Raw genomic sequence first — 24140 nt, 5'->3', positions numbered from 1 at the left:
CTCAGCTTCTAAACTGCTGGAGCTGTATTTTGTTTTCCTTTCACATCATTGTCTTTTCTTGTTTAAGCGATTAAAAGGGAGCTGTTCTTTTGATAAAGGCCTCAGTTCGTGCTCGGGCTCCTCTTCATGTTCAACTAGCAGTGGAAGCGAAGGTGTGGCGAAATTTTTTTTTCTCACAAGCATTACAGCTGACCACATTTGGCTGTTGTTGATTATGTATCGTGGAACTGCCCACATATGTTCATTCCTGTTTTTCCAACAATTTGTTTATTTTTAAAAAAAATTTTTTATCAAACGCAGCACTGTTTTTAATTTAAGCAAATACAATGGTACAAATTTTGATGGTACAGGGAACTGTGTGCGAGTTTAAAACGTTTTCTTTCTTCTTGAAAAAACGTCCAAAGAGGCCAGTGGTGTAAGCCTAAGTGGTTAAATGAGTTAATGTAGCAGGGTCCACCCTGTTATCTCAGCAAGATGGAGTGAGTGGATCGCTTCCAATCAGAGCGGCTCTGCTAAAGCGAGTAAACAACTGCGCTCCTGGAAGTCCACCAGAGCTAACTTACTTTGTGCTGGAAATAAGACAATCGAATCAGTTGCAGATTAAGTTGCGAGCTGTTCCAGGAATAAGAACAATGTGTGCAAAGTTTTTTTGCCATTTGTTCTCTTTCCAAAATGGTCTCTGAATGGAACAGGTTAGACCTCCCTTTCGAGTGGTTACAGTACGTAAAGTGTACACCCAGGATGCCCTCAGAATAAAGGCATGATCTGTTGACAGGTCCTTGTTATCGGTCTGTGCTCGCCGCGTGGAGAAGGGCTGTGGTGGGGTGACGGGTAGATTTCCAGGAGATGTTATGCAACTTTAGCTTGGAATGAAAAGTATCGGTAATTTGTTAATCACTTGGAAGAACTTGACCAATTAAGATACATAATAGATCTGAACGTTTGGAACATTGACTCACAATGTTTTCACGCAGACTGGCAGGTTGTGCAAAGATATTTTAACTGTCCAATTTGTTTCAGTCCTTATTTTGATCTCAGATCAGTGAAATGCAGCCAATGCAGAGACAGTTTCTTGCCAATAAATTCCAGCAAAGCACAGCTGTGTCATTAACCAGAAAAAGAAAGAAAAAACTTAAATGAATGCCTAACACAGTGCGGTTACATGCGGGCAATCGGATCAGATTAATGGCTAAATTACAATAAGATTGAGTCATTCAGCTCATGTAACAAGCTTAATCCGACAAGAAATCGAATCGGATCGGGCTTCTTGCGATCGAATTAAGACCCTGGGATAACTCGATCGAGCGTTCTGCGCATGCTCGAGATGTTTTCCCGCGATCGTCACCCAGAAGTCGAAAGAGACGATATTACTGTTGTTGTCGCCGTCGTTGGAAAGAAACAAACAACGCGACGGAGAATGCCATAATGTGCCGTAACCATGCTCATGACAAATGTAGAGGGATGCAGCTTCATCTTGCTCTTCATTGGCCGTCTTTCCCGAATGCCTTAGTTTTGTTGTTGGTGGTGGTGAAAACGGCTCTATTAGCGATAGTTGAAATGGGTACAGCGCCACCTATCTACTGTGGTATTGCATGCTTTGTGCCAAACTAAAACCAAACTAAAAGCTTCTGTTGTGATTGATTTGTTGAACAAATGCTGTATTTTCAGTCAGTGGCGTAAATCAACAGTAATCGGTCCGCTAGTTTTAAAATTCAGCCAGTGTGCAGGATTCTGAGACAATATTAGCATTCTCTTTGTTAAATCTAACTTCTATAAAATGTTGATTTAATTATCTTTACCAAATTGGATCTATTAAAGGACCCAAACTTTTTTTAATCTTTACCAAACATCAACCCACCTGACTGATTTATTGGAAAAGATATTATTTCTGAAAGATAGTAATGTAAGTTTTATTTTTTATTTTTTTTGCCCTATCTTTGAACTTTGGGAAGTGAATTTGGATGACGGGTGATTTAAAAACTTCCACTCTGTGGTTACACTGGACCACGTTGATCTTAATGGCTTTAAGACAGCTGTCTGTGTTTTAAATGGAACCCTTTTTCGAAAATCGGGTCCTTCAACGTCCGCTTCCTCAAAATCATCGAGCATGTTTCCGACTTTTTTTTTTTTCTTGTCTCTGTGGGCTTACAGTAAAATGAGATATTTTCACGCTTAATAAAGGAACTGAAAAGGGGAAAAGTTCTTCAAAGTCTATTAATTGACTGTTGCTTCCTGTACGTTCCTGTCACATATCAAGAGTTCATCTTCATTGTTTGTTCCCCCCCATATCTCATTATCTTAAGTAGTTCGACATCTTGGTTATGGGTGAAAATGACGAGAGAGAGCATTTAAAGCACTGGAGGTTAACGTGCTTCTAAGATATGTCAGCTCTGCATTAACTAGCTAAAGATTAGAGCTTTCTCTTTAGAAATGGAGGAGAGTCGCGTCAAAGTCTGTGAGATGTAAATGTCTTTTAGATCTTAAGCTAGCCACATGCTGTTTGAATTAAAAAAAAAAAAAGAAACAACTACGGTATATGTTGAGTTGGTCTCCCACAGTGAGAAACGAGGCTTGAACAACAAAGTTTCAGGGCCCAGGACCTCCTGGAGCTCAAGATGTCTGCTGTGTGAGTAATGAGAATGTGTGGAAAGCATGGCAGGCAGCTGCATTTGAGTCATCCATCCTCTGTGCTCCTGCCTGCTTTCAGTGGGTCTCGCCGACTAATCTAGCTCGCTGCAGCCTGTGTCTTTTCATCTGTTCTCCGGGGCCTCTGTGTGTGCTGTCGTACGAGGGTGTTGGACTGGTTGAGGAGTTGTAGAGAAGACCAAGTGAATTAGAGATTTATTTTGTAATCCCAGGAATCAATTCCTCCCTTTTCCACGTTCTCATAGAGGGCTGTTAGTTTTTCTGTCTATAGGAATGAGAGGACACAAAACTGTGAGAAGTATGTGAACCTGTGGGTGCTTCAATTTTATGATTCAAAATCTCTCTTGACTGAACAACAAAGGCATCTGGTGATCTTAAAGCCAGAATGAGACATTTTGGAGGTTTCACACAACTCTGATGGCGGGAGAAAATAAATGGCCTGGGTCGTACTTCAATAATGACAATTGCTGTTCAGTATCTTCATTTATTTATTTTAAGACATAAATATTTTAAATAAAAGCACATTTTTATAGTCACTGTATTTATTCAGTCTTCACCATTCATTCACAAGTTTTAACCATTAAAAGGAAGATGATGATGATGATTATGATAACTTGCAAGGGAGGCCAATTAGGGTCATGTTTGCTCTGCCAGATGAGTCTCAACATCCATGAAAGCAAAGCTGGTTCGTTTTTCTTTTTTTTTTTCTTTTCCTGTCGTCAGTCGAGAAATGTGCAGGTTTCGTAAGAACCTCAGTTTCCTTCTTAGCTTTGATGTCCGCTTTCGTATTCTGTCAAACGCTTCCACCGTTGTCTTCCTCTCGCTCTGCTTCTCAAGTGAAAGCTTGTCTCAAAGTCTCTCCTCTCGTCAGCATTGAACCACGGTCTGTTCCTGCACATCCTCCCGTGTCTTACAGTGAGCAGGCTTTTGCAAGGAAATGGACGTGAGTCATTGTGGCTGCGCAGACTGATGGCAGTTTATTCATCAGACTCCTACTGTGGTGTCAAACAGATGGCACCTTGGCTTTTCACTAGCTTAGACCTGTCATCAGTGCGTTTAACTCATTAACTTCACTCAGTGAGCCCATCCAGATGTTCTTTCTGTTTTCTTCCAACAAGAATCTCTTGTGAGATTGTGTTTAAATGTCTGACTAACTTCATGAAATGGTCATTTTTATTGATAACTCTTTGTAAAACCTTTTGCATCGTGCCATTGGGAATCTGTCGACGTCAGCATTTCTCTGGACTCCTTCAGGAAAAACATTGCCCGCTATAAAAGCTCAAGCTGTTATTGTGATAATCACAAGCCTTTCGCCCGTTAATTTGTAGCTTTAACGCCGTTTGGCTTCTGTAGTCTTGCAGCACTAAAGAAGCTTTTAACCAGCACAAGGGAAGTTGACCTCCTGGTCAACACTTTGGTGAGATGAGATGACTGGTCCGTGCTGATCTTTCACACTGTCATGCCTCTGTACTTTTCGCCTGAGTCAGCCCCTATGTTTAACATGTTAAACTATTTCAGCCACATTCCTATCTGCTGTAGAGCTGTGAAACTCAGCTGAAAGATACAAGCAAACTTGATCACCACACTCCCTTTTATTTATCTTATTATTTTTAGTTCTGTTTTATCATCAAAAGTACTCGGGGTACTCGACATATCTTTCTTGTTATTTTTGGTAAGCCCGATTGTTGTTTTTTTCCTGTCTTATTCTGCCTCTGAGCTCTTTCACCATCCCTTTGCCACCCTACAGCTCTGGCTCAAAATGAGGCCAGCCAAAAAAAAACTCCATGCCAAACTGTGGAAAGTATTTGGCTGCCACTTCCTGTGCTGTCAATGAATGTCCCCCACAAAGCAGACAGCGGCGGAGATCAGGAAGGACAGTTTATTGGGTTTATATCACTGAACCACCACTTTAATTCACTGATATGACAGGCCATCTTTAGGACAGTTGTAGGGCAACAGTTGTCCTCTACAATACCCCAGGTGGTATCCTTTAATGCAATGTAAAATAAGTATTTTTCTTTTTTTAGATGCAATTGAACTAATATGTAGCTGCTCTTGGCTTAATTCTCTCAGCATTGTTGTGGTTGTTGTCTTCTCCATATGAAGGCCTGTTACTGGAACCTTTGCTTTGACTTTCTGTTGCAGATGAAGAGTTCAATCAAGGTGAAGTTTACCGTAGTGCAGCAAATGTAATGCCTCAAGGAAACATCCAGTGGAGTCCAAGCGTTTGTCAACGCTTGTAACAAAGTTGACTGCGATTTGTCTGAGGAGTCTGTTAGATATGATATGCACAGGCTTCCCAGCCACACAGCATATGTCAAAACCACAGCTCAACAGTCTTGTATACACTAATTACTTATAATGTGACTGAGTGAAGAAAGTTTACTTTCATTTTTCATACTAAAACCTTCAGAAAATATCAGCTCATTCATATCGTCACTTCATCCAAATACACATAGGAGTTAATCAGGCTTAATTCAACAGCAAAAAAAAAAAGTATTGTAGAGGCCACTATCCTCCCATATGTTCTTTTTACTTCTTGACAGATTCTGTATGTGCTTATAGGCACCTGGCCCGCCGAATCCCCAGGCACAGTAACTGGCATGTGACAAGCCAGTGTTGTTAGAGAGCAGCTGACAAGCTGCAACACAAACAGACCCGCAGGCCCGTATGACATAGTTCACTGGACCAGCGTCACGCTTCAGGAACCAATTCTACACTTTATTTAACCCGTGAAGTAGATGAAGCTTAGCCCTGCAAAGTGAAACTGAGCAGAGAGGTTGTTTTTTGTAGGTCAGGGCTCGTGCTGATCCTTGCCACCCGGCTGAGTGAGCCACCCCTGATTGTGATTCTACTGACTCATGGTAACAATTATGTGCAACTCAAACAGAAATGAACACCCTCCGCTTCCGAGAATGCTCATATCAGTGCGACATATCCTTCAATGACGATGAGTATGTTGCAGTCTGCCTTTTACATAGCTGAAGTCTGAGCTGTGATCTTATTTGCTAAAGTTTGATAAGTAGAGTCCTCTTACTTCTTAGGGCTGCAGGCTTTTGCCCCATGCAGAGAGTCCAAGTCCCTGTTTGCCAGTGAACCCTTTTCTCTCTCCCACAACCTCTCTTAATCACTGCTTTATGAGAACAAACACTGGTCCAGGCATCTATTTTAGACGGCACCCTTATCTGCATCACGTCTCTGGCAAAAAAACTCAGCAAATTTAACTTTAGTGATGTAAGCGGGGAGAGAGTTTTGTCTGCATGACATGCAGATAACGCTGCGTTGTCACATGTTTGGGGATCGACATCAAAGAAGGTTGCAGGTTAGACAAATCCAGAAGAGAGGCCGACGTTTCAAAACTCAGTGTTTGCTTTGGGTTTGGTCTTTTGCGTCATGCTACGTGTAGGGAAGACTCTGTTTGACTCCAAATGATTTGGTTTCCAAGTTATTCCAGAATTAAAGAAAAAATCTAATTGCTTACTTGTTTTTTTTTAAAAAATATATGTATATATAAATAATAGTTTTCAGTATCAGAATGGCTTTGAGTTTGAATCTTATCAAAAATGTCATGACGACGGTGTCATTGCAACTGGAGCAGAATACTGGTACATGATAGTTCAGTTGCAAATCTTTGTCTTTGTTCCAGAAACATCTTCATGAGTAATCACAGTATGTCCTAAATCTTTGTTACTGCTGCAGATGACTCTGCTGTTCCAGTTGAAAGGCCATTTTACATGTGATAAAGGGCTGTGGCCTTATGATAACTTGACTGGTAAATCTATTGTTTATCACACATCATTGCATCAGGCTTTGTGGAATGTGCCTTCCAGCAACCATCCAAACACTTTGATTGTTCTTCGTGGATGCCCTTAAATGGGGCTGCATCTTTTCTAGAAGCCCCATTTAAGGGGTCCTAAGACCGTTTCAGTTCTGGATGAACAGAAATAGAGACCTGTAAAACAGTGAGGGAGAGAATTCCACATACACTACATTATTTTGCGATTTCATCTGTAGCATACTGGTACATTTTCCCCTTCGCTGTAGCTTCCTCTGCCGATAGATAATGGTCCCTGTATTTCTCTAAGATGTGTTTGAATTTGCTTTGCCACCACTCCCAATCTATGAATTTTCTCACTATGCTTTACACTCAAGTGTTACTTTTAGTCACCAATCCACTAGCTAGCACATGCCCAGCATATGTGCATGTCTCATTTGTTGTTTATTTTCAGGCTCAACATTTAGAGACAGTGATTAGTCAAATCCGTACTTAGTTGGCTCTCCCCAGGTTGCTTTAGCCCACAGGACAAAAGGCAAAAGATAGAAACTTTTCAAAACTCCAAGCCATCCTTATCCTTCCTTGGTTGAATGGGTTCTTCCTAAGTCACTTCCTTCTAAGGCTAGGAGAGAGCCCTTTCTTGTATTTGAAAATCACATCACTAAACCGTAAACTAAAGTGTGTAAGCATCGTGGAAACGATCACATCAATAAATCTTCTCTGTTGCATCCCGCACAAAGGATTGTTGGTGTTTTAAGAACGTCAGGAATACACAAAAGCATCAATGAAATCTCATGCAATGAAGGACTAAGTTCTATTAAGGAGCCTTGGCATTGAAACAGTCCGTCCACTAAAATAGATGGTGTGGCATCTGGAAAAGGCACCCGTTAAAGCTTCTTCTTTGACTTTGAGAAGCATCTATAGACGTTACCCGTTCATCCATCACTTTTCCATACCTGTTTTATCTAAGACGGAGTGAGGGGGGTGGGCTGGAACCTATCCCAGCTGCTATTGGGCAAGTGATGGGGTACAACCTGTGCCAGTCGCCAGTCCATACTTATGACTTCAGGTAGCTTTGTTTACCTTCAAAACACACAAAGTGAATCACCGAAATTAAGAATAATTCAGTAAAACAAAGCACTACATTGATTGCGTTTTTTTCTTCGTGTCCCTTTTTTAACAGCCCACTTCATGCTATTAAAACCTGGGCTCAAGCATTTTACTGTTATGTTTTTAACCCGCACTCGGCTGTACGGGTTATAGTGAAAGCTCAAACAATCCATGTGTCAGGACTGAAAAGTGCACTTTACGAGTCTGTGGATTGCACACTACTGTGCGCCATATCGAGCGGTGTAAACAGACTTTACTGCTTGCTTCATCATGGGGGGGGGGGGGTTTAGGACGGGTGACTCATCAACATTCCTACTTTTCCCTGACTCGTCTCTGTCTCTACTTCCTTGATTTGCTTTTAGCTCTACTTCAGCATGAGGTTTCTCAATTTGTTTTCTCTCCTTGTGCACTTTGCTCGCACATGTCCCGTCCCCAGTAAACCAGGTATTTTGGCTCACTCAAGAGAGCTGAGGTCACAGCTGCCTCACAGAATGTTGTTTGTGAGATCTTTAAACCCACATTGTCCAAATACCTCACCAGTGCTTCAGGAAACTCAAAGGTCTTGAGCTGCTGTGTGTGAGGTGTGGCAGAGATAAATCTGTCAAAGGCTCACATCTAGAAACTCAGCCAGGAATCAGGCTTGATGGTCACCATTACTGTAGGGCATGGTTAGACCCACTTTGGTGGGAGTTCTTTTCCCTGCCTGCGTTTTGGTCCTCCAAGGTCTCATGTGTATATGCAGGAACTGTCCGGTTTGATCTTTGTGGACCACCCCCTCACACACGAACATCAACATAAGCTGCAGGACTCGTAAACTTCATCGAATTACATTTGTTTCTTGTGAAAGTACAGTGGAGCGGTTAAAGCATAAAGTTCTCACATTAATACAGCAAATAATTAGTTGATTACCGAGTACCTGAGTAATACAGTTATCTTAAAACTGTTTGCACTTATTAGTAAAAGTACCGTAATAAAATGCTTCAAATTGAATTCGGTAAATTGGCTTTTTAGAAGATCATGATACTTAAAGACATTTTAAAATCATAATAATATAAATCCAGACATGAAATCTAGTCATAATTAAGGGGTTACGCATGGGGCTGGGCACAGTTTCAAACCAATTTGAACACCGTTTCATTCAAATTTTGTGTAGCTATGACTGTAAATGTAGCTGTCACCGTTTCCTTGGAGACACCGATTTAGTGCAACAACAAGTAAGCTGCTGCAGCTACTAAAGACAGTGAAATAACAGTAAGGATAGTTATCTTAGAGCAGCGATGTTTGGCTGTGACGCTGAAGAACCTGCTGTGCAAACGTCCTACAGAGTCTGTTCAAACTAAATGTAGTAGCACAACATACCTGTTGTTACACTGGAAACGAGTCTTGCAGTCAAAGGGGAACGATGTGTGTTATGCAGCGTTCTTCGGTGTCATCCTGTTGGCCAAGAAAGGGCGCCAGAGGATGGAAATGAGAATGATTGGCATTTCATATTGGGAAAGGCAAACCAAGCAGTCCAGAGTAAGAACCACAGTAGCGCCACAAATGGGAATTATTATGATGATGCAGCTCATCTCTTTCCAGCTATTGTCCAACAGTGATGCTTTGTTTAAATGCTGAAAAATGCTGTAATTATATATACCGTCTCTTGGTGGCTCAGTGAAACCTGCACAGCTTTAACTTTGCGTAGTTTTCCAGATAAGTTTTTCCATAAAAGTACATAAAAGTCTGTTTGGGTTCCGAAATTGTCTGGATAACCTGATTGGTTTGTCTGCATTAAATACATACGTTGGGGTGTTTTTTTTTTTAAAGAAATTTTATAGTTAAAGTAGTTTATTTTGTTGTATGTAAGGGTCTGTTTTATGGCTTTACAGGAGAGGAAGCTGATCTTGACTGAGAAAGACTTGGTATCTGCTTATTTCAGTCGTTTAGATTTAAATCAAAATAGATAATGACATAGAGGCAGCTACTGTTTGCTTCTCTGTTTAAAACTATTGTACTAAACCATGTCAACTGGGTCTGGTTTGGAGTGATTCTTTATGGACTTGATCACATCTGTGATTCTAAGCTTGAGTGGGAACAGGTTTCTGCATCCACTTGGTATTTCTGCTTCCTGTCATGTCTGAATAGAGCTCGGTAACATGGATTGTGTCACCATTTCCTCTGACCTGTCATTGTGGTTCAGGATCTTGCTCATGTTCATTTTTTTCCTCCCTCCCTGAGTATGTGCTTCTCTTCCTTCGCTCATGTTTCTCCTGTGTCTCGTTTCCTCTCCCATATTAATGCAGGAACCCGTCCACTGCTTTCTACCAGGCTTTCCGGCCTAGCAGATTACGAGGGTCAAAGCCCATCAACGATAGGTACGAGCTTGGGTGTGTTTACATGTGTGTGGCCTGGACTGGCTGTCTAAACCAGACTCCTCACCGCTTCATTCCTGTGCAACTAGCAAACAAAAAAAATCTATCTCAAGTAGTCATTTCAGTGCTTTAATCGATTTTTCTTTAATTATTGGAAGATGATTTCCATTTATTTGCAATTATAACTCACTTTTCATTCAGGTTCCTTTCTGACCACAACTTCCTTGTTTTTTTTTTGTTTTTTTTAAATATGTATTTGGCTTTTCCCCCCTATTTATTTTAATAGTTTCTTTTAAGATTTGACCCACTCTTCTAAAGGTAGGCCTGGGTCAAACAGCCGCCATCACATTTATATGTTTATTCGTTATTCAGGTGAATGTCCACAAACTTTAGATCAGATTCGAAACAAGCGTCGTCATCGACAACCAGGAGAAATAACTCACTTAACTTTAAAGAAAATATCCAGCAAATAATTTAATTAGCAACTTGTTTTTAAATAAAACTTCGATGAGAACATGTCTAGTTCGTGCAATTGGCAAAATGCTGTTTTTTGACTGTTTAATTGAATACGTCGTCAGGCTGGACATTTGAGTAGGTGTGAAGCGCGCAGAAAGCATGACACTGGAGGAGGCGTCGGACTGCGCTTTGGGACCTTCAGGATCTGGCAGCGTTTCACGGCTCTTTGACACTTTGAGTTTCTACACTTTGCTGCCAGTCACGAGGATCCCCTACTCGGGTTTCTCTTGCCCCTGCAGTGTCTGTGCGTAGAAGTTCAAGAGGGTTTTAGCAGGTCATGCCGAGATGAGATGAAACTGCGTTTTACGGGCGTCTTTTTCTTTGAAGCCTGACTTTCGTGGGCTCGGATGTGAAGCTGAAGATTTGAAAACTCGTTTAAAGATTTCGTGGAAGTGTGTTGGTAAAATTAATTCTCAGCTTTGAAGCGTTCTTAAAGAAGCGGATGCTTGAGCCGGAGCTTCACTTACTAACAAGCCATGGCTGTCTTTGTGTTCAGAGCTCAATGGAATTAACCTGCAGGTCAATAAAAAGCCAAATGTTTCCCATGTGTGTCATCATTTAGTTCTTACTGGCGTTTTATTGCATTTGTTTGTGCAAACTGGTGGAGTAGATCTATTCTGAGCGTCAATTACGTCTTTCTTTTAACACATAAAAAAACCTTCAGTTCATTCAATCAGCTCGGTGTTAATGGTGTTAATGAGTTCTAAGATGTTCTGCTGCATTAGATGTTAAGAATTGATCTCACCAGTTTCAGGCGTTCTAAATTAATTCTTCAATGTTGAGTAGCTTCAGCAGTATAGGGAAATGCATGGCGGTTGGTTCTTACATAAACTATTAATTTTGGTTTTCGTGAGTCACTAACTGTTTTTGTTTCCGTGTGCCGTCTCAGGGAGTCTGCAGACACATTCTGGCAAACAAACGTTCTATCAAACACTCCACTTGTTATGCTGTGAATTCATATGACAATGTTTGAGCAAAGTGCTCCGATGCGACAATTTGTGTTTTGGCAGAGCATTAAAGCACCGGCAAGTAAATGATTTTGATTTAGACCTTTACACGATTCGCTACCGCAGAACCGCAGATTAGTTGGTTGTGTACCTGTGACAGAAGTGCTCTTTTGATCTCAGTTAATCTTAAAATCTAATTTCTGTAAGTCGAGCTGTTCAAAGGAAAATTGTGCAGTTGTGTTTAAGTTGTTCCCGCGGTGCTCTAGTTTATGTTAGGCAGCTTTTTGTTTTCAATTGTTATTGAACTTTGCGATGAAGAATAAAGCTTTTATTAAAACAGATCTCTGCATGATAATGACTATGTTGTGGCTTATCAGTTTATTGCAGTGATTTATAGGCACTGCTTGATAAAGACTGTGAACTACAGTGAGTTAATAAGATTGTTATACAATGTTATCCATCAAAGAGATCCAGACAAGATGTCAATGTTTAGTGAGGAAAACAGAAGCAGTTGAGCAAGTGTGTCCTCTCTGCTGGCAAAAGACTCAGCGGCTCTGTTTGTTCCTTATCCAGCCCTTGTTTGCCTGTAGGCTCAGTAACAGTGCAGCTTTATTCAAACCTTTTCAGTTAACCGCAGGTAAACCTTAGGGAGCTGTCTCAGTTCGGCTCCCTTTGTCCTGATCCGGCTCTCCTGCAAGGTTGGACTTGTTGGAAGTGAATGGGGGGGGGGGATTGCTCACAAACAGTTTCAGGGCACAAAGGAGCATTCCAGCAAAAATGATTGATTTGTGAAAAATGTTGGACCTCAGTTTGGCAGCGGTTCTACTCGTCCTCATCCTAATGGCATGCATCAACCCATCTTTTTAAGAGAAACATAACTGAGATCTGTGCTTGAGATACATATTTCAATTAAAACTGATTAGATTGAGTGTCAGATTTTTGGCTGTAAAAACATGACTTGAATTTGCATTTATTTATGCCATTCGATTTATTTTAGTTAATCGCAGCTTCAACAGTGTTTTTTGATGCTGTCATTAGCCATTCCCAAAAGCATTCGGCCCCACCATTGATCTATTTGTTCTTGTGAGCAATTTACACGTCTAGAAAAGGCAGAGTCCATGCAGCTTTTTCTAAATGTCTTCAACTTCAGATTTTTATGACATTTATTTATCTCCCACACCATTCTGCTTAAATCTCGCAGTGACCATTCATCTTTCAGCTGCGACGAGAAAGTCGATCTAACAAGTTAAACTCTGCATTCGTAGATATTTCAGGGGAGGGTTGGCCTGCTAAATGGATTTATTGGAAAGAAGCGATTGTACTACTGTAACACAGAAGCAGCAGCCTTTTTACTGGCCTTTTTCCACAAGGGTCAGCTTCATGATTGCAGACAATAAAAGACAAAGTTGGCCGGAGCACACGTTGTCGGTCACCACTATCGGACCCCTGAAGTGTTATTTGATCCAGAGCTTGTATGTGGTCATTGTTAATGATGCAAAAGCAAACATTCATTATGGCGAGGAACAAAGTTAAGTGTGGGAAAGCTGAAGTTCTCACTTTCGACGTACTAACTGGAAACAACCAGACTGCTTCTTACTCAGCTCAGAGGCATTTTCAAACATCTTCCCTTTTGTGTGTCTATCAGGAACAGTTACCAGTTTATTTCACATTTGTTGAAAACCTTGTTTTTTCTCCCGCTCCTTGGCAGAGTCGGTGGGAGTCGCCTCCCCTTCTTGCAAAAACATAGCCACACTCAAGAACACATTGTAATTGCTAACAGGCTTTGGGACGTATCCTCGGAGAACCTTGTACGTTTCACTTGCAAGGTCTTTCTGTTCAGTAAGAGGGTCAAGTAAAAAAATAAAAATAAAAAGACCTCCTACGGTGAAACTGCAGAGCTGTGATCGATATGACCCAACTTGACATGGCGCAGAGCTCTGATTTTAGACATAAGTCTTTTTTAGATGCAGGGAGGAATTGACGGATGGCTATCTTGCTGAAGTGACCCAATATCTCAATGACAGCACTGGTTGGTGGCAGTGTTTTCGCTCTTTCAGCTTCATTTTTAGAAACTGAGCTCGCATTTCACCTTCATTACTCCATTAAAAGTAGAACCTTTTCAATAACAAACCCAGTGGACGAGCAGGGGGTCTGACTGCATACATGGTCAACTCAAAAGTAGCGGGTCCAGGGTAGCAAATGTAGTATTTAGCCTTTTATCTCAGTTGTGGCTGCAAATGAATATTATCAGTTGATTAAAGGTTAAAGCAGTTTTGGTTCAAAATACTGAAAATGCACCGTTGTGTTTGATGTTGTAGGGGCTGGAACCAGTTAATTTGGGGGTATTTTGCTTTAAAATTATAAAAAAAAAACCTCCATAAGTTAGATTTATGTTGATCAGCTGCTTGATTAGTTGACCAGTTGCTGCATCTTTAAACTCAGTTATGACACTTTGGGACCAAAGCTTCTTTGAAAAGTCGGATCCAACCTCCTGTGATGAACGGGGTTTCACTGTTTTGACAGCATAGTGCTTAATGACATTAGTGTGACCCAAACCCTGTTCTTCAGAGACTAGAAATCCTTGATCCTGTGATAAATACTCTGCTGAATACTGAGGCTCGTTAACGGTGAGGTGCCAGGGTTTTCCCATTAAAGTCTCAGTAGTAACTCCATTATTGTTAACACATTCCAGTGGGGTCTTAATCCAGATTGAGCAAAACAAGTGGTGTAGGCCCAAGTCACTCAGGCGAAAGAGAAAGAGAGAGAGAGAGAGAAAAGAATGGTGAAATATGATATTGAAGCACATGTTGTGCACCAAAAATCTGGTTTTACTTGTAGCCATCTTGACAGTGATTATTCAAAGCTTGAAAACCCCTGCCTCGGATCCCCCCCACTGTGTTTGCATATGGAGTTTGATGGTTATGTTACACACTGGCTCTTTTTTTTTTTGAAGTGGTTCAGCAGCCATTAACAAACATCCCTGCCAGCAGTTATTTTAGCCCCTAATCGGGCTAAAATAACAAGGTCTTCCGAAAACGGCTTAAATGAACAGTAATGGATAGAGTTCATCCGCTGTCTCGGGTTCAGATCCTTGTCCTTGCTGGTATGAAACCCCAGAGGAGACCCCACTGCTTCTCATGCTCCCTGTCATCCGGCTCTTCCACCAAGGCTTTTTACTGGGGCTGCTCATGTCTTAGGAGAGGACCGACTGGCCGGTTTCCAGCATGTCATCGAGGGACACATGCTGGATAAGGAGTTGCTTGTACACCAGTCTGGTGATTACGCAACAGGCGAGGGTGTATCCTTCGGCCTGTTTACGAGGAAACTTGGTGGCAGCAGACACACCCACTCATGACTTTGATTTAGGGCTAGAAAACACACAACTTCCTTGATGTTTGCCTTATTTTGTTTAGCCTCCATTGTGTCAGTGTTTGCCACTCTTTATGTAGACGAGACACATCTAAAACATCCACGTTCAGAGATGGAAATTAACGTGCTTCCAGCATCCTGCAATTGTCACACTGGCTTGAAGCTTTACAATGCAATTAGTAGAAGTTGTTTAAAGAGATTCTTTTTCCTTTTTTTTTTTTTTAAGTTTGTGCACTGTAAAAGCTTCTGTGTTCTTGTATAAATGTTAATGTACTTACTTGTCTCCACCTTAAGAAACGTTTTCATGGACTGGTAAATTAACATAAACATATCCGTGACTATTGGCTCCACAATGTTGTGTGCTTCTGGGGTTGTTTGGTGAAATCTGGCCGTTTTCATCAGAAGTTTTAAATATACCGCTTTCTTTATTTTCATAGGGTTGAGGGGCAGGCACCTTTTGGGCGCGAGGTCTTGCTGTCGTTGACCCTTTTCCGAAAGCTGAATATAGAGTCCCACATCTGGACCTCTGCAGACAATGTTACCGTTTAAGTTTCACTTTAAAGCCGCAACCATCCGTCAATGTTGTCGGGAGGAAATCAATCCACCACTTTATTTTCTCCGGACAAAACGGACAAAAGTTCTGTTCCGGCCTCACAAATAAGGAATGTTGTTTCTTTTTTACTTAATTTATTAATTTTAATCAATTTACTTATTTTTTTTTTTTTTTTTTTTTTTTTGTCACAGTACTTGAATGTGTTTAGGTTTAGGACAGTTGGACTGAATGGCTTCTTCTCCCTCACTTTACTAACAGACTAAACCGATAATCCAGACAGCATTTCAAAGCAATGCTGTCTCGATTAGTATTGAGAATAATTGTATATACAGCTGTTTTGGGGTTTTTTTCTGACACAATACTATACTATTTTCTCCACATGTTTAACTGGTTATTAAACAATAAGAAAACGTGTACAGATCTTGAGATGAGAGGTAATGTATTTGAAAGTACAGCTTGGAGACAGTCTTCATCAAATGAGAACTTCCAGTTGATTTCTGGACCAACAATGAACTCATTGAGGAGAGTCATGACTAAACTCCTGTTTGAAGCCGCTTTTCACTTTTTGCCAAAGCTAATTGGAGCCTCTAGTGACCCCATCTGGCGCAGCGCCTGAACTACACCTTTTTAACTCACAAGCCAGGCTGCGGCCTGCGTTTTTATCTAACAACAGTGAGTTGTCAGCGAACACTCTCGTCTGTTGTTGCAGCCCCAGTCCCTCCAGCTATTGTTTTGAAATGCTGTCTCTGGGAGGAAGAGGGGTGAGTTTACGACTGTAATCCTGAGGTCTCATTTATTCAGCTGCCTCCCCCCACGGTGACTGTTTGTGTGCTTTAGTTGACGGGGACGTGTACCGATGCATCTGCGCCTCTAATGGAGAACACATTGAACCTCTGACAATATAAACCATCGAGCGATAAATTCAGAGAGGTGGAGGAGACCATGCTTTCCTCCTGCACGTGTCTCATGTGAAGGAGGCGCACAGAAAAGCGAGGGGGAAGGAGTTGCTTGGGAGTGTGTGCACAGGAATGGGTGAAATGGTTGGTACCAAACCAAATGCCTTGTGGTTATGGGACTTCATAGCCAGTTAGCAGTGAGGAGCTGTGTGATAGTGGCTCTGTCACAGACGTCTGGGTTTGCAGGCGCTGGACTTGGGGCCAGAGGTGTGCTGAGCTGGAATGTGCTGCCTTGTGGTCCTTTGTTGGGGGTTGGATGAGGGCATGTGTGCGCTGCTGCAGTCTGCGGGGAAGGTCCATGTGGAGGTTAACACAGCAAGCGGTCTTATATAAACCGCCACATGTTTTCCTCCTTGAATAAAATGTACAGCTTGCTGTGTTTTCCTTGGACACCAAATGGCAAAATCCTTTTTTTTTTTTTTTTTTTTTACATTTTTTTTTTTTTTTATGTTTCTAACAGTTTATGCATCGCAGCCAAGATGGATTTAGTGACTCTACAGGCTAATCTAATTTAACCTGCGTGTCACTTGTTCTTTGTTATTGGTTAAAAACACATTCCGGCCAGTGCTTGCAGACGTTCTCCTCTTTCGCCATCCCAGATGTGTCGATTCTCAGTTCTAAGGGAGGAATGTTGTTTGCTGGCGTTGTTTTTAATCAGTTTTAATATCTGATTAAGACTCTTGCTGTGGAATGTGATTACCCCACTGTCACTGCATCACTGTGGATCTGCCATGCAGTAAATCATGTCCCAACTGCTGTTGAGCCTTTTTTTTTTTAGCTGCTACATAATTCAACAAGGAAACAAGAGTGCAGGAAAGTTAGCTGGAATTTCTAAAGTTGAGCGTGTTTCAAATGTGATGACAAGCAAAGCACATTGATTTTTCCAGTGGAATGGGAGTGGCTTTTTCTGTTTAATTCGCTTTATTTGTTTTACGGCAGGGATGTCAGCGTTCACAAGAATAACAGTATCCTCATTTGCCTTTCAGTAATGCTGAGTTGATAAAGAAAGCAGCTCTGGGACTTCTTCCATACTCGCGTTTCACAATCTCTCTCTCTCTATGAGCAACCTTTTCTCGGAGCCCTTGAGATCACATTCAAAAGAAAAATGTGGAGAAGTGAGACTGCACGAGTCTGAAGTTTATAGAAACCAAGTTTGGGGGGGGGCAGAGCAGATGGATAAATCACGTTTTAAAAACGGTGCCAGTGTTTCGAGAACAGGCCCAAACAAAACCGATTTGGACACGCAAAGCGCCGCCTCCTTTTTAATTAACGTCGAGTAAGTGAGTAAGTCCTCCTGTGCTTCTGGGGATTTTTTTGGCACACGGTGGCGGTGAATATGTTACTTGTGCAAGAGGCTTCCCGCGAGTAAATTGAGAGGAGGAGGGAGAGGCTGAACTCCGCCTCCCCGCACTCTCACCATGTGATCAAGCGGGGTTTTAAGAAACATTCGGCTGGTTTTGAAAGGAGAGACGTCCGTGTTTTTATCCTGAGTGGATTAGAATCCGTCAGAAAACCAGTAACATGCGCAGCAAGATGAACTACAGCCTGCCCTGCTCGCCGGGAACTTCACCTCCGCGTTCAGGACAGTTGATCTCTTACAAGGCGAGATGCGTCAGGTAAATGATCTGTTACGCACTCTTCCAGCTGTTTTTTTTCTATGTATCAGCGCGGAGTTTACAACCATCTGTTGTTTTTTTAATGCAAACACGTGTGAAAATGTTCACCTGTTTCCGTTTCGCGCATTTGAAGCTTCTCGTTCAGTTAAATCCTCATCGGCTCAGTGGCCATTTGCTGACGAGTCTGACCGCCGCATGGCGTCAATAATTTTGCCGGCAGCATTTTGAGTAAAAAGCAGGCTTGTGTGCTCGTGATGCACATGAAACCTCAAATGTGGAATCTGTTTGGTGTGTGTTTATAGTCTGCGACCCTCCCTCCATCACACACACACACACACACACACACACACACACACATCTCCATCTTAGACTTCCCACTGAGCCGTACGTGCGCCCCAGCACGCGGGATGTAAACAATAAGACGCACTATAGAGCGCCGTGTCCGTACAGGCGATGCACTGTGCTCAAATATTTATTTGGGCTGTTTCTCAGTGTTTCACTATTATCTGAAAGTAAGCTCCATCACGTTTGCTGTTTCAGAGGACTAAAACTGAAATGTGAGGATACATTTCATGTGAAGAAAAAGACACGTGAGCTGATGTTTACTCTCATGACGCCTTCCCTTTAACTTGCGCTTCCTTCAGAGATCACCCTTCTCAGCCTGTAAGAGGTGTAACACATCTTTTCGTAGATTTGTCGACTTTAAACGCCAAATAAAACCTCCCCCTGCACATTGTGTTCCCTCTGATTTCTTGGCTTCACATCTGAGCGCCTTCTAGCGTTTTGGTCACTTTTTCTTTTCTTTTTTTTTTTTTTTTTTGCATCCACATCAGAGCTGGGCAGCGATTAAGCAAAAGAAAAGCATTTGGAAGGCTAATTTCTGCAACCAATAAAAAGCTTCTTTGTGTTGTTTTTTTGTGCCCTGGGAAAATCTGCAAATCTTTGCATTGTTTTGTTTTCTGCCAAGTAGATGATCATCTCATGTTTGAGGTGGAGAAATGCTTTTCCTTGCTTTATTTCAGGGGGCAGGAAGAAGCTGCTGGCTTCACTAAAGTGACCAGAAGATGCTTTTTCTTTTTGTTAAGGCAGCCTGTGCTCATAAAAGAGAGGTGGATGCTTTACCTTCTGCCACAGTGTGAGAAATGTAGGTTTACAAGGAAAAGACAATAATGGGTGTAGTAATAATAATAATAGTAATAATAATAATAATAATAATAAGGTCAGCTGTGGTGGAAAAAAGCTCCTCCTCCTCCACTCTCCTCCTCTGAAACGTGCTGGATTAGATGAGTCATGCTCTGCCACACAGGACTGTATCATAATTTCCTGTGTTTACTACCCTAAATGATACTGCTGTGTTGCCTCTTTTTTTTCTTTTCTTCCTTTAACTATTTTCCTCTTTATTATTTTTTTTTTTTTTTACATAAACCCTAATGCAAAGCTTTTGCGTGTAAACTTACATTTGGTATCAGAGCGTGTCCTTTTGTCCCCACAAATCTTTAAAAAAAAATAAAAAAAAGTGGTCCATTTAAATAACTGAGAGAGCCTGAGCTGGAGATGAAGGCTAAAGATGCACCACCTTCTTAGAAGATATCGTGGCTTAAAGCTGGGATGTCTGGAAAGTCGACCTGGGCTTTTGAGCTGCTGACTGATCCCACAGTGGTGCCTGTTGTGTTAGAAGGTGACCCCCCCCTCACCTCATTCTGAATCTTTACCTCTGAATTCTCTGGTCTGGTTGTTGGCATTCTGTGAAGGGCTTGAAAACAGGCCCTGAATCAGCAACCCTCTGCTGGGCTGAAAAGTGTTCCAGAGTTTCTCTGTGGGCAGATTTTTCCCGCTTATCTGTGGGGGTTTATTTCTGCGTTACCTTAGAAGTCGTTGGGAAATCTCTTATGTAACAGTCGGCTACAGTTAGAAGTGTGTCAATGTGAAAAAGCCGATAATGATCTAAAGCATTTAGCGTGTATCAGATGGATATCTTATCTCTTGCACTTTGTCTCTCCACAGTGCATCCGGTGCCAGCGTTGTTGCCATCGATAACAAGATTGAGCAGGCTATGGTGAGTTTTCCACACACGGAAAAGCTATAACGAGCGCGGCGAGGCGACGCACGTCATCCGACGGCCTCGGCAATGATTTGTTTCATAACCAGTTTTGCACTGCTGGCACAACTAAAAAGATCAACATTAAACTGACTCTTAGAATGATTGAATTGTATTATTTGTTTATACAGTTCACGGAGGTACTTGAACTTTTTCTCTACTGGCTTACGTAAATAAAACAAAGCACAATGCTCCCATAGTTAGTTTGCCGTTTGATTGACAAGTGATCTTGGGAAGAAAGCAGTTGCAGCTCTTCTTGTTGCCAAAAAAAAAAAGATCACACGTCACCACTTAAAGCTCTGAGATTATGTCTTCTTTTCTTTGAGGGACCTGTAATCTGTTTTGTTCACGACGTCTTAGCAAAAGAACGAGCTAATTTTAGTTTGTTTTTCCTTGTTTTTCCTCTTTCTTTGGCCGCAGGATTTGGTGAAGAGTCACCTGATGTACGCCGTTCGCGAGGAGGTTGAGGTGCTGAAGGAGCATATCAAGGAGCTGTACGAGAGGAACTCTGTGTTGGAGCGCGAGAACGCGGTGCTGAAGTCACTGGCCAACACGGAGCAGCTCAGCCAGCTGTCCAATCAGCTCATCAGCACATCGCCGTCCCTACAGCAGCAGCAGCAACACCCGCTCATCACAAACAGCAGCCCTTCTCTGGTTCACCACGAGGGCAGTCAGAGCATCCCCCATCACCCAAACATCACCTCAGCGTGAACCCCCATCTCTTTACACACACATCCAAACACACACCTCCCATGGACAGGAGCGGGAAGATCCTGTTAGTGAAAACAACTACTACTACCGTCCCCTTAACCCCATAAAGCGAAAGGCTTGGCTCTGCTCAGTACGCTCCATCTGAATACAAGTTGACGACAACAACGCCTTTGTTTGCCTTCATTGTGTTGTGTGTGCACACTGCCGTCACCGGGCCTTCGTGTTATTAAGACATTTACCAGCCTTTCAAAAGTCTTACTCTGGCCCAGTGATTGGCTGCAAGTGAAGTAAGAAAAAGAAAAAGGAAAAAAAAAAAAAAAAAAAAAAAAAGGAGGAGCAGGGGAGCCGGCGCACACCCGAAAACTGAATGTTGTTCTTGTGCAGGAGGCGGGGTTCACGAGCACAAGGAGCTCGATTAGTTGGGACAAAAAGTGGTGGAGGGCGGTGTCGAGACCCCGTGAAGGACCACGGCGGTGACGGCGTCCTGTAAAAACATCCACGGGGGCCATCCTCCCGATGTCTGTACGCCCACATCACTCCAGGGCCGGAGGAGGCCAGAGTGCAGAGGGCAGGGGGGGGATTGAGGAAACGAGGACGCCAGCGGGCGCCTCCGCTCGGGTGGAGCGAGTCGAGAGCCTCGACTTGTTATATGCTGCATCGAAAGCTTGCGTTGTTTTTTTTCTCGGAGCCACCGTACTTTGACATGAATCATAATTCTCATTAGTTCAGTTTTAGTATTTGCATTTATTTATTTCAGGGCTGCTATTTTCATAATGTAAATGAACAATGTCACGGAGATACTTATTAAAAACGGAAAGAAAAAAAAAGAAGTTCTCTTTGGTCTTTTGGTATTTTAAAATCTGTCTAGTATACAAATCGGTATTTTCTTGCAACGAGTAGATCTCAGAAAGTAGGCAATAAGTTCCATAACAGAAATTCTTCTCATGAACTAGTGCTAACACTAAAGCTGAGCTGTCATTAGGTGAAATCCAGGTTGAATGTATATTTTGTAAAGTATTAAGAGCGTGGAGGGTTTGTACAGGAGAACGCCTGTTAAGTGTGACGTATGTGACGGGATGTTTCGATAAAGAAAACTGTCGATGTGCTTTTTCCACACTTTCTTTGTCGGGATGAGAGATAGAATTGGATTTCGGGGTTCGGTTTCGGGGGGGATGGATGAAAAGCTGTGAAATTTCGACCTACTTTATAACCAAAGACTCAGAGCTGTGTTTTTTTTTTTGTTTTGTCCAGTTTTAAATGCACACATTTCTTTTTCTACCATCTCCTCTTTGGTTTTTGTTGCTGTTTTTGCATGTTCTGCATGAGCTTATAATCAGACCACTTTCTTACCTCGTGTTTTTTTTTCATCCAGCACTCTTATTTTTTTTTATTTGCTGCCACGTCATCAGTCTGTGAATGTTTGCCTGTGTGTGTGGGGGGGGGGGGGAGTGGTGGTGGTGGACGGAAGGAAAACTAGATAAAATAATTGAAATGTGTTTGTCAGAGAAAGGGAGGGGGACATGGAGCCATTTTTGTTGTTCTCTGGTAGATGCTGTTAGGCGTACGCAGAGAAAAGGGGGGGGGGGGGGGGGGGTGTGTGCTCATGCAGCGTTCAGTTTTGTTTTTTTTTGTTTTTTTTAACTGTGACGTACAACACTTTGCTTGGAAAGGAGGAGAGACAAAAAAGAAAAGAGCAATATCTGTAGTAAAACAAAACATGGAAACTTTAAAACATTTCATCCTTTAAAGCTGCGGCCCCATTCAGTGGTGTGTGAGCGTGTTATGGGATGTCCAGTCGGTGTCACGTCTTTGTGCCTCCTGTGCCGACGCCTGCGCTCGTCAGGTGATCTGCTTTCTTTCTGTGGCTTAGAACCAAACCAAACTGCTTGGTAATTGTACAATCAGACTTGATTTTTAGACTTTTCTTTCTTGGCTTCTTAATTTTCTGTCTTTTTTTTTGTTTAGTTTCTTCTCGTTTTTCTTTCATTTGAAGGAGATGCCCCGTACATGCCAAATGTACTGTATGAAAGTGATCACTGAGCCTTGGAGAAAATATCTTAACAAATGCCCTTGTAATGTGCTGTTCAGACGATTTTAGTTTTCAGTCAGAAATAAATAACTGTTTTATTATGAGAACGTTGTCACGTGTCTTTATTCCCGCCTTTATTAAGTCACTTTTTGTTTTTGTTTTTTTTCCGGGAACATTTTCAGTTTGTCAAATGCTGGAGTTTCTCTTCTGTCATGAGTAAACAGAAGAGCGTGTAACCTGCTGTAGGTCGAACAAACATGACTGCGAGGTTGAGCCCTGCAGGTGAAGTTAAAAGTCATCAGTCCCTGACAGACAGTCTGGTGGGAAACCTCCATTTTTACTGAGATCGGCATACGAATACATTTCAGTGTAAATGGAAAAGTTTTGGCAATTAGATCAAATGTGATGGACGCCGGTCTCTTAGAAAATACGTTTTTAGTTTCTTATTTTAATCACTGAAATGATACTTTCTTCAGATCATAACATTCAAGCTATACTATCGCAGCTTTTGATAGAAAACCTTAATTCTCCTCCTGGTAGGCAGACATCGGCTCGTCCTGCTGAGCAACCGCCACCAGTGAATGTTTGCAAGACCTGAATCAATTAGTTTTTGCCCTCTGAATTCAGAAAAATACTCCCAAAGATAGATTTTTGGCACGGAACACAGCAGAAACACAGTGTCCAACCACATAATCGCACCGGATTGCATTGCCCGCCTCGTACAATGTGATTCAAAAACACTGCGGTGGGAATTCATTTTTTTTATCCTGATTTTTAGCTTCTCTTACATTTGCTCCTTGTTAAATTCAGAATAGATGTGAAAATCCCTCTCCTCACATATAAAGATCTTAATGACAAGTTCCATTGTCTCTTGGAGATATTATAATGACATATTTTCCAAACATATTACTTAGCTCTGAGACTGCTGGCTTACTTGTGGTTCCTAGAGTTTAAAAGTAGAATGGGAGGCAGAGCCTTCAATTATCAGACTCCTGCTCTGTGTGAGCGACTCCTGAGTTGTTCTGCCACAGGCCCAGGCTGCCGTGATTTGTCTCACGATGCGCCTCTTTCCTCTTTTTCTTAATGAGTTCATAAGCCATTATCTAATGCCGCCAGCATTGTATCCCTTCTGTCCTCCTTTTTTTTTTCTCTCCTCCGGTCCCGTGACCACCAAGCAGTTGAGGCAGAAAGTTGCCTTATTGAGCCAGGTTCTGCTGCAGGTTTCATCCCGTTAGCGTTCTCTCTCACTTTTGCCAAGTGCTTCCTCACGTGGAACTGTTGGGTTTCTATCCTGAAATATCTATATTTTGATTTAGTGCCACGGACATGCAATTAAATCTAACTCAATAATTCAGTTAGGCCTCCAGCTTGGAACCCAACAGCTTATCGTTCATGCTTCTAAAATTGAGTCATCTTCCCCAGGTTCCTTAGAAATCGCATCTGATAATGTTCTGTAGAAT

The 24140-nt window shown here is 42.0% G+C and overlaps 1 protein-coding gene across 1 annotated transcript in view; it reads left to right on the top strand.

Moving 5' to 3' along the window:
- tsc22d2 (TSC22 domain family 2) overlaps positions 1-22787 on the top strand; it is a 31726-nt gene extending 8939 nt beyond the window's left edge. The window contains exons 2-3 of the mRNA XM_072389357.1: positions 19847-19898; positions 20361-22787. Of these exons, the coding sequence (XP_072245458.1) occupies positions 19847-19898; positions 20361-20651 (343 nt within the window). The 3' untranslated portion in view covers positions 20652-22787. The remainder of the gene's footprint in view (positions 1-19846; positions 19899-20360) is intronic.
- The last annotated feature ends 1353 nt before the right edge of the window (positions 22788-24140 follow it).

The sequence above is a fragment of the Leuresthes tenuis genome, unplaced genomic scaffold (assembly GCF_036924035.1).
Source record: "Leuresthes tenuis unplaced genomic scaffold, fLeuTen1.0.hap1 SCAF_7, whole genome shotgun sequence".
In the NCBI taxonomy this organism is placed as follows: Eukaryota; Metazoa; Chordata; class Actinopteri; order Atheriniformes; family Atherinopsidae; genus Leuresthes; species Leuresthes tenuis.
The sequence above is the reverse complement of the archived record's forward strand: the minus strand, read 5'-3'. Positions and strand labels throughout refer to the sequence as shown.